Genomic DNA, 10,509 nt, shown 5'->3' on the forward strand with positions numbered 1-10,509 from the left:
CGCAGCCCGTCACCCCTGCACTGCTGCAATATCCTTCCGCGTCTCGTGGCGTAAAGTAGTCCTCCCAACCATGGCTCCGTTCCTTTACGGCCCGAGCCAGCCATTGGCGGTCCGCCTGGAACCACACATTGTTTTTTTCTCTCTCTCTCGAGCACTTCCCTGGATCTGAGATGTGTCGTTTAACAGGAAGGGTGTGTGTGTGTGTGTGTGTGTGTGTGTGTGTGTGTGTGAGGGGGGAGGGGCGGGGGTGGAAACCTGCACGGGATCTCCTGCAATTAATTTCTTATACTCCTCCGCAAGGAGGGAGGAGGAGGAGGAGGAGGAGGAGGGAGAAGGGGAGTAAAAGTAGATCCGGCCAGGGGGAGGGATATATAAGGCGGGCGCCGCGGCGACGCTGCCTTTTCAGTTGAGGAGAGCGGCAGCAATCGGAACATGTCAGGCGGCTCCGCGGATTATAGCAGGTATTCTGGCGCGGACGAAGAGAAGACGGCGGGTGGATTTTTGAGGGGAAGCTTGTTCAGGGCGAGGGTCGTCCGGCTTGTAGCGTGATGACGACAAAGAGGATGCCTGGAGACGGCCGCCGCACTCTAAACAAGGCCGCCGCGAGGAGGGTCCCCTTCTCGCGGCGAGATCGCGTCGCGTTGCCCTTGGGATACGGAGAGTTCTCCCTCACCAGTGCCTCAAGCGGCCTGGCCGGGAACTGGGATGGAGGGGGGTGGGGGGTGGAGAAGGCATGACGGAAAATCAGACGGTTGGTCTCGAGCGTGCAGTAGCTCGCCTGTTGCCCACCCCTCGAGCGACCACATGGACTCGCCCAAGCGGCTAGCGCGGAACCGTTCGGCGGGCGGGCGGGCGTCTCGGAAGAGTCCATTTTAACCCCCGGGTGGGGGGAAGAGAGAACAGGGAGGGGCGCGGCTGGTAAGGCCGTTGGTTTGCCGGCAGCCTCGTCCATCAACCGGCGCGCGCTCGGCTCGCGCAAGCCAGTTCGTGGGTGGAGCTCTCGCGAGACTTCGGCGGGCTTTTGAGGGGCGAGAGTGGCGGGGAGAAGAGAAGAAGGCCCGGCATGCCGAGCTGATCACGTTCCCTGCTCGCGTTTTCCTCGCCTGCCCGATAATTTCCTGCGTAAACTGAAGAAGACAAGTCGCCCCTTTCACCCGTGTCGTATATTGTCATTCTCTTACTCCTTGGTCTTCCCACGTTGGGACTTGCCTGGTTCCTTCGTTCTCGCTAAGAGGCGCAAGAGAGGATCAAATGTAAACTGCCTTAAGTCGTTTTGGGGTTCTACGTGAAAACAAATTGCACGTGGAATCCTAAATGGACAGGATCTGTCGTGCTGTCTCCCGAGTTAGTCGAAGAAAACCCTGAAGGATGAGTGTGTCGCGTGCAGGCAAATTGGCATGCCGTTTCTTTTTTTTTTAATCCCATTTATATATTTTTTATTTTTAATCCCATTTATATCCCGCCCTTCTCCGAAGACTCAGGGCGGCTTACAATCTAAGAAGCACAAATCAATGTGCTTAGCAATAGCCTTCGTTCTATGTATATGCCTGCTTATTAGGGCTTTTGCCCGCCCCCCGCGGCATTATTACAAAGTCAGCTTAATTGCCCCCAACAATCTGGGTCCTCATTTTACCTACCTCGGAAGGATGGAAGGCTGAGTCAACCTTGAGCCTGGTGGGATGCGAACCTGCACTAATTGCAGGCAGCTGGTGTTACTTAAGGAGGCATTAGCCCACTGCTCCACCAAGGATCTTAGGTGAGGTGCTTTTTACCAAAAAAAAAAAAATTATAGGGGCAAGTTGCATTCTTCTCTAGGACTAGATTTTTAAAGGCATAAGAGATGGATGTAACACTTTTTAAGGTTTTTTGGGAGCAGAACAAGATTCAGCCAAATACTTTATAGATCACTGCAAAGTATTATGGCAGAGCAACGTATTCTGGCAGGATGCTGTATTTAGAACTTGGACTTCCCCAGGGTATTAACTATTGGCATCGGAGATGAATGCAGAACGTTTGAAAACGAGTGATGACTTCTAAAGTGCACACTTTGGTGGTTGAAGCTTAAATGTTTAAATGCAGACTGATTTTCCTAACATCAGTCAGATGTTAATAAACAGTTGAATTGGGATGGGGAAGTCCAGATGAAGTTCCTGCTGAGCCAGTTCTGTCTTTCATCCTGGCCAACTCTACAGACAACAGAGTTTTCAGGATAAATAAGTATTAGAGGGCACCTGGACAGGTAGTCCATAAATTAAATACAGTCTGAAGGCTTTAGAGGAGAGATATATACAGCTAGTCCTTGACTTACGACCACAACTGAGCCCAACAATTTTGTTGCTCAGTGGGTTTTGCCCCATTTTACGACCTTTCTTGCCAAAGTTAAGTGAATCCTGGCAGTTAAGTTCGTAACATATTTTAAGTGAGTCTGGCTTCTCCATTCATTTTGCTTGTCAGAAGGTTGCAAAAGATGATCACATGATCCGGGAACACTGCAGTCATAAATAAATCAGTTGCTAAGTGTCTGAATTTTGATCATGTGACCACGAGAATGCTGCAGTGGTGTGAAAAACGATCAAGTAACTTCGATGCCATTGTAACTAGATGGTCACTAAACGAACCGTCTGAAGTTGAGGACCACATTTTGAGAAGTATGCATTCCTGCTTGCCCCCCCCCAATTTTTCCCAATTGTGTACATTGCAAGCAAAATACGTGATCCTCAACAATTGAGCCTAAAATTTCCATTGCTGTGCAAATCAGTTCTGAGTTTTGCTCCTCTTTCTTGCCATGATGGTTAAGTGAATCACTGCAGTTAGTAACGCAATTAAGTGAATCAGGTTTCCCCATTGACTTTACCTGATGATCGTGTGATCCCAAGACATTTGCAAGTGTCTTATCTAGGAGCCAGTTGCCATGTGTTTGAATTTTGTCCATGTGACCACAGAAACGTGCAAGTATGAAAAAGGCACATAAGCCATCAGTGCTGTTGTAACTGAGTGATCGCTAAATGAATGATTGTAAATCAAGGACTACCTGTAATGTACTAGCATTACAAGTAGATTAGAGAAATGCAATAAAAGCTCTTGACATTGGACTGCTTATTTTTCAGGATTTTTAATGGTATTTACCATGACGTATATTTGATACATGATTGCTGAGTGATGTAGTAATGTTAGCAGAATACTAAAGCAGTACACTGTTGATTAGATTATGGTTTTTGGAATAATTACTGCATATTTAATTGCCTTCAGATACGTTATTTTGATAATAATTTAAAAACCCTTAAATTTGATTAACAGTATATGCTTCTTTTATCTGATAGAGACCATGGCCCAGAAGGAATGGATCCTGATGGCGTCATTGAGGTTAGTATATTACTGATAAGGTTTTTTTTTTACAAGCGTGTGCAGAAACATGATGAAGCATATTAAATTTTACTTTTTCTTCTTGCAGAGCAATTGGAATGAAATTGTTGACAATTTTGATGACATGAATTTAAAAGAATCCCTTCTGAGAGGAATTTATGCCTATGGTTTTGAGAAGCCTTCAGCTATCCAGCAACGTGCGATTATTCCATGTATTAAAGGTAAGCCACAGTGAAGAATGTTTAATAGCAGACACAAAGTTTTGGTCTGAAGTGAAATGCAATTCCTGTTTCCTTGCAAAGTGAGATGATGGTATACCATCTTTCGGGACTGACCTAAAATGGAGACTTAGTCGTAACTCTGATCACTTGAAAAGGAACTGTACAGTTAAATTGCATCCTTAATATGTTGTGTGAGAGCAGTAAATATCTATCCTTTTTTTAGGGTATGATGTGATTGCTCAAGCTCAGTCAGGTACTGGCAAGACAGCCACATTTGCTATTTCAATCCTGCAACAGTTGGAGATTGATCTCAAGGAGACCCAAGCACTAGTATTGGCCCCCACCAGAGAATTGGCTCAACAGGTATTGATAATGTAGTTTAAAAAGCTGCTTACATGTTGCATAGGTTTCAAGTGCCATAACTGAGGCAGAATTTCTTGCAAGTTTCCAATGACCACTCATTGCCTTTGGGTTAATAAATGTGGAAAAAGTCAAGAGATCAGATGTGACTGAGGCAGTTAATGGAATGAAGTGCATTAATAACACTGCAGGAGCTTAAGTGAAAATTGTTAAAATGATACCAAATGCAAACAAATTCTCTGAGGAAAAGTACACTTAGAATGCATGTAGTTCTGCAACATGAAAATGCCTGTGTGCATGTAATCAGTTTTTCTCTCTGAATGCGAATTGTACTGTGTGCCAATCTCTTGACCTATCGATTTTGAACTGCATTTTTGCAGAGCTGTGCTTAAAATTTTATTAAATTTATTTTTCATCCTTTATCATTTTTACAAATAACTTAGCAGTGAACATAACCAACACACCTTCCTTTTCCTATTTTCCCCACAACAACTCTGTGAGGTGAGCTGGACAGAAAGAGTGACTGACCCAAGGTCACCCAGCTGGATTTGTGACTTGAGCCAGGACTTGAAATCCCGTTTTTGTTTTTTTGTTTTTTCCTAGCCTAGAGCCTTAACCACTAGGCCAAACTGGCTCTCTTAAATGCTATATTCTGATGCACATAAGTTTGATGGTTTTGATGAAATTGAAAGCTAATTTTAAAGCAATCTTGTGCTGTGTACTTGTTGGTGAGGGGAAAAGGTAAAAAAATGTTCATGCAGAGAATAACCAAAGTAGCTTAGAAAAACGGCTCTTGGTGTGCAGCTCAGCATACAGCTAAGATGCAGTTAGACTATTCATCTTAAAAGCCAAAGTTATTTTTAGCAGTAAATGGTTTTTTTCATCATGTAAGTTATATATCTGATTTTGGAATTAGGTGTACAGAACATTTCAAGTTTCTACATGCTGTTCCAAGTTCAGAACAGCTATCCTGAACTTCCTGGAGGTGTTCAGCAATAATGTCCAGAACATTTTTGGGAGAGCTCTTTAAGTTGAGAATATTTCTAGTGATATTTGAGGTGTCTGTTTTTGAACTTGAAATATTTCAGATATAAAATATTTTGCAGACTTTGGCTAGTGTTTTATCGTCTAATAAGAAAGGTCAGTTTTATCTTGCTTACTTAACTGATAATTCTGAAAGATTACATTGATTCTGCTTGACTATAGTGCCTGATAACTCTTTCTGGCATGGTGTCATAATCAGCCTATGGTTCTTGGCTAGCTGTTAGCTGTATTTTAGAGCGCCAAAATTTCCTTTTCATGCAGTTTCTACAAATATGGTATTTGTGGGTAGAGAAAGGTTTTCAAACTCAGATTGCTCATCAAATATGAGACATGTGCTTGTCAGTTATTTTTTATTATGAACCCATTGGGAAACTGACCAATGGAAACACAGTAGAGAACCCACCCACCCAGAGAACTAAAATTCTAATTGAGATTTATGTCGTTTCAGATCCAGAAAGTCATTTTGGCACTTGGAGATTATATGGGCGCCACTTGCCATGCTTGCATTGGTGGTACAAATGTTCGCAATGAGATGCAGAAGCTCCAAGCAGAGGCTCCCCACATTGTGGTGGGAACTCCTGGACGTGTATTTGATATGTTAAATAGGCGCTATCTGTGTAAGTAATTCAGTGCTGATTTAAAATCTCTATAGCAGGCATGTCAAACTCGTGACGTCACATGACTTTTCCCCCATTGCCGGCAATGGGGTGGGCATGGTTTCAGTATGATGCATCCAGTCCGCGGGCCGGCAGTTTGACATGCCTGCTCTATAGGTTATATCAAAGTAGACATTGGTTTAAACATTGATGATTTCTTGTTACTTTTAAGTATAGGTAAAATCTCAAGACAAAGTATTATAAGAATACTTAATTGGGGTCTGGTTTTTTTTTCTTTGTAGCACCTAAATGGATCAAAATGTTTGTCTTAGATGAAGCAGATGAAATGTTAAGCCGGGGGTTTAAGGATCAGATCTATGAAATTTTTCAGAAGTTAAGCACAAACATTCAGGTAAAGTCAAACTTGATGCAGTCACAAAATTGGCTGCTGTAATAATGCAGGTAAAGTTACAATGTAGCTGTGAAGTGCTGTGTTGTCGTTCCCCCTGCATAAAACAAAATTGTCTCTATACTATCTTTGTCTGTTTTTGATTCCATAGCAGACAAAGACGCTTGGTTTCATACATTCGCCTCTCACTTTGAGCAGACTAATCCGTTAATTTTCTTGAACCAGGTTGTATTGCTTTCTGCAACTATGCCAATGGATGTATTAGAAGTGACCAAAAAGTTCATGAGAGACCCTATTCGTATTCTAGTGAAGAAAGAAGAATTGACCCTTGAGGGTATCAAGCAGTTCTACATTAATGTGGAAAGAGAGGTAAGGAAGATGATGGACTAGTTTGAAGCTAGTTGAGACTTCTTGTTACAAGCACTATGCTAAAACTGCACAAGTGGAGGTATTCCCTTGGCTTTTGTGGTAATGCTAGCATGGTACACACAGGAAGAAGAGAAATGCACTGAATCAAATATGACTTGGGTGGACCTCTTTCTTAATGTCCAGTGTCCTAGTCTAGAGACTTGGTGCAACACTAGGTAGTGCTTAAGAGTTTTATTTTGCACTGTCCTTTTAGGTGCTTACGATCACTTCCTTAATTTCACAGGAATGGAAGCTGGATACCCTGTGTGATTTATATGAAACCTTGACCATTACCCAGGCTGTTATTTTCCTCAACACAAGAAGGAAAGTAGATTGGCTTACAGAGAAAATGCACGCAAGAGACTTCACTGTTTCTGCTCTGGTAAGAATTTCTCTGAAGATAGGTTCTAGGATATGTTCAAATGCAAAATATGGGGGAATGCTCCTTATTCCAGTTCCCTTGAGTTGTATCAAGGGTGGTATTGAAAGGCCGGAGAAAGTACTTCAGTCTGCTCCAAACATACTTCATGAATTTAAACATTACACAACAGAAGTCATGTTGCTGTTTCATCAGTAGATCCTTAGTTTGTGTTAGGAATTGGTCCTCCACCTGCTTCTCATAGAAATGAAACACTGGATTATGCTTGTGTCTATTGACTGTCCTACTTCCTAAGTTCCTTTTGCCTAGTCCACAATGTAGTACAGTAAAAGACACTAGCCTATTTGAAATGCCTGCATTTTTTTTATTGACTAGCAAGATGTGAAGCAATAAGAGCTTGTGTAACATTAACTCCCTTTGTATTATAAAAATCTCTACAGCATGGTGACATGGATCAGAAGGAGCGAGATGTTATCATGAGAGAGTTCAGGTCAGGATCAAGCCGTGTCCTGATTACTACTGATTTGCTGGTGAGTTTCAATAACTGATTTGTTTGTGGGTCATTGTAACCTGAGTTTCCCAAACTCTCGGAAGAGCCAAGTCCATGCCATGTTATGGACTTGTGTAATTGCAGTATCTTACTATTGTGTCATCAGCAAAGTTGAGATACCTTGACCTCCAGACTTACAGTATGTTGTTCAGTGCTTTGCCTGTTTTTGCAGGCTCGTGGCATTGATGTGCAGCAAGTATCATTGGTTATAAATTATGATCTGCCAACCAATCGTGAAAACTACATTCACAGGTGAGTTGAATTTTTGAATTTCAATTCTGAAGTCCCTTCAGAATCTACATCTTCAAACTTCCCTTGCTTTCTTGCATTATATAATGTGTGTGTGTGTGTGCGTGCGCGCGCGCGCGCATAGTGTGATGAGGATGGGAGGGGCAGAGCTTCTTGATTAGCCAGTGAAACAAAACAGTGGGAAAACTTAAATGTTTATTCAATTTTTGGTAATTATCAAAGACTGTTAAATTAAAGTTCTTAGATCCTTGAAGTTTGCAAACATGTTTTAAAGAAGTTGCTATTGCGTATTGTGATTAGGAAAAAACATGTTCAGAGGTCTGTGCCTTTCATAAAGTTGTTGTTAGTTTAATATTGCTTTATTGGACCTTTCTTTGTGCCAATGCCTCCACTGCTTCCTTTGGTTCCTCTTACAGTGGGATTCTTTCTCTGGTGTCTTCTAGTAGAACTTTTAAATTTACCTCCCTAAGCTGTTGTCTATCTTAGTGGCTTTGTCCGTAAATGAAGTAAATTGTACCTTATTACTTGATACAAAAAAATACAGGAGTCGCTAGCCCAGTTGATGACGAGATGATGCTCAGAAACGACGACGTAATTTAGGACGTGGATTCGTAAGCGGCACACTGTTTGCATAAAGAGCGAGTTGGTATTTATATACTTTTCTTTTGTAATGACTGTTGTGAGCTATGTTTGTCTTAAAAAGCTCTTAATGGTTTGACCAGGTAGAAGCAGAAGTTGTGGGTTTGTCACCCTGTAGATCTACTGTGTGCCCAGTACTGTAATTTTTAAGTTGTTTTGACAAGATGGTGATAAGTTTTCCCACTGATGAATACGTTTGTCTCTGAAAATAGAATATTAACTTTTTTTGGCTTTTAAGAACTGCAATTGGAATTACAGTGTCTGATTTAAAACAAGCTTGGTAATTTGGAGGCTGACATCAAGCTCTGTCCGTGTTCAGAAGAAATGGTGTGGGAGAACTTTTTGCCAAAGTTCTCCAGAACGGCGGGTGGGAGGGGGAATGAGATCAGCAAAATTTATTTGGAAGTAAACATTGAATGTAATATCTTGTCTACTCTACACCAAAACTGAGAAGCTTTTCTATAATCAAAAGTATTAGTCAATATTTGCTATGCTGCTTTTAAAATGCTCGGCCCTACAAAATAGCATAAGAGATTGTAATAACATTAATCTGGCAACATGTGTCTAGTTTCTGGCTCCCTCGCCCCAAAACAGGTTCTGTTTGTCAAAAAAAAAAAAAGACCGGAGTGACGATGTATTTGCTTTGTTTGCAGGATTGGTCGAGGTGGTCGTTTTGGCAGGAAAGGTGTGGCTATAAACTTTGTGACTGAGGAGGACAAGCGGATCCTTCGGGATATTGAGACTTTCTACAATACTACAGTGGATGAAATGCCTATGAATGTGGCTGACCTCATTTAATCCCTGGGATGAGATGTTTTTGGAATGCAGTGCTCGCTGTTGCTGACCAGGCGATCCACAACGTGCATTGTGCTTCTTTCTTGGGGGATACGTTGAATCTTGTCTCCATGCTCATTACGGATCAGAAATACAGATTTTTGATAAGCAAAGCGACGTTTTGTCGTGAGCTTTTGTGGGGGAGAGCCTTTGGCTTTCTCCTCTTTAGGGTTTAGACTGTTGGGGTTGGGTGGAAAGTCATGGGGTCTGTACATTTTTTCTTTATTAGAAATTTGTTTCCTAGTTCTGTAGAAGTGGTAGTGCTAGATGTTCTTTATCATTTAATAATTTACTTATGGACTAAAAGGTATAAGTGCTGTATAAAATCAGCCAATTATGTTAAACTAGCATACCTACCTTTATTGTATGTTATAATTCTATATTTAGACTAAATTGGAAAGGCCTTTCAAAATGTCTAAACTTTTATAAACATAAAAATGCATTTTTGTTTGGTATGTATTTATTGAATAAAGTATTTAATTAGTGTTAAGTGTGATCTGGACCCTGTTGCTAAACCCTGCAAGCAATCATTACTATTGTCTTAGTTAGGGTTTTAAGAGCCCATTAAATTGCCATATTGCACATGTCTTAATGAAGTTTGAATGTTCAATAAAATATATATTCACTTCATTGGATGAATTGGATGCTTTTTGGAAATTGGCAATGCAGTTCTGGGTTTCTGTTTCAATCTTCATACAGACCACCTGGTCTGTATCTGCAAGTTTTGTTTTTTGTTTTTAATCCCATTTATATCCCGCCCTTCTCCGAAGACTCAGGGTGGCTTACAATTTAAGCACAAACCAATGTGCTTAGCAATAGCCTTCATTCTATGTATATGCCTGCTTATTAGGGCTTTCAATCCCCCCCCCCCCAGCGGCATTATTACAAAGTCAGCTTATTGCCCCCAACAATCTGGGTCCTCATTTTACCTACCTCGGAAGGATGGAAGGCTGAGTCAACCTTGAGCCTGGTGGGATGCAAACCTGCAATAATTGCAGGCAGCTGGTGTTACTTAAGGAGGCATTAGCCCACTGCTCCACCAAGTGTGCAACATTCAAATATAACAGTAGCAAATTATTGATTTGTGTTCTGCTGTCTGATTAGTGGAGCTAGTGGTACAGGTAGTCCTTGATTTATGACTTACTGAATTATGTTAATAAGTCATGCCAGTGGTTAAGGGGTCATCAGCTGATTGATTTTGATGTATAAAGGTAAAGGTTCCCCCGCACATGCGTGCTAGTCGTTTCCGACTCTAGGGGCCGGTGCTCATCTCCGTTTCAAAGCCGAAGAGCCAGCGCTTGTCCGAGGACGTCTCCGTGGTCATGTAGCCGGCATGACTAGACGCCAAAGGCGCACGGAACACTGTTACCTTCCCACCGTAGTGGTCCCTATTTTTCTACTTGCATTTTTATGTGCTTTCGAACTGCTAGGTGGGCAGAAGCCGGGACAAGTAACAG

General features: G+C 41.8%; 1 protein-coding gene across 3 annotated transcripts; it reads left to right on the forward strand.

Moving 5' to 3' along the window:
* Window positions 1–410: 410 nt before the first annotated feature.
* EIF4A2 (eukaryotic translation initiation factor 4A2) lies at window positions 411–9,548 on the forward strand. Of its 3 annotated transcripts, none has more exons than XR_014026601.1 (12): window positions 411–461; window positions 3,321–3,363; window positions 3,452–3,584; window positions 3,808–3,947; window positions 5,437–5,605; window positions 5,887–5,996; window positions 6,219–6,362; window positions 6,646–6,783; window positions 7,221–7,310; window positions 7,503–7,582; window positions 8,124–8,225; window positions 8,872–9,548. XR_014026601.1 is itself a non-coding variant. In XM_081329052.1 (11 exons), the coding sequence occupies exons 1-11, from the start codon at window positions 433–435 to the stop codon at window positions 9,014–9,016; spliced, it is 1,221 nt and encodes a 406-aa protein (XP_081185178.1). In that variant the 5' UTR covers window positions 411–432; the 3' UTR covers window positions 9,017–9,548. The 3 variants fall into 3 exon arrangements, 1 of the variants encoding a protein (XP_081185178.1); XR_014026602.1 differs by having other exon boundaries at window positions 8,124–8,221; window positions 8,872–9,012; XM_081329052.1 differs by lacking the exon at window positions 8,124–8,225.
* Window positions 9,549–10,509: the final 961 nt, after the last annotated feature.

The sequence above is a fragment of the Vipera berus genome (genome assembly GCF_964194415.1).
Source record: "Vipera berus genome assembly, chromosome: 5".
NCBI lineage: Eukaryota > Metazoa > Chordata > Lepidosauria > Squamata > Viperidae > Vipera > Vipera berus.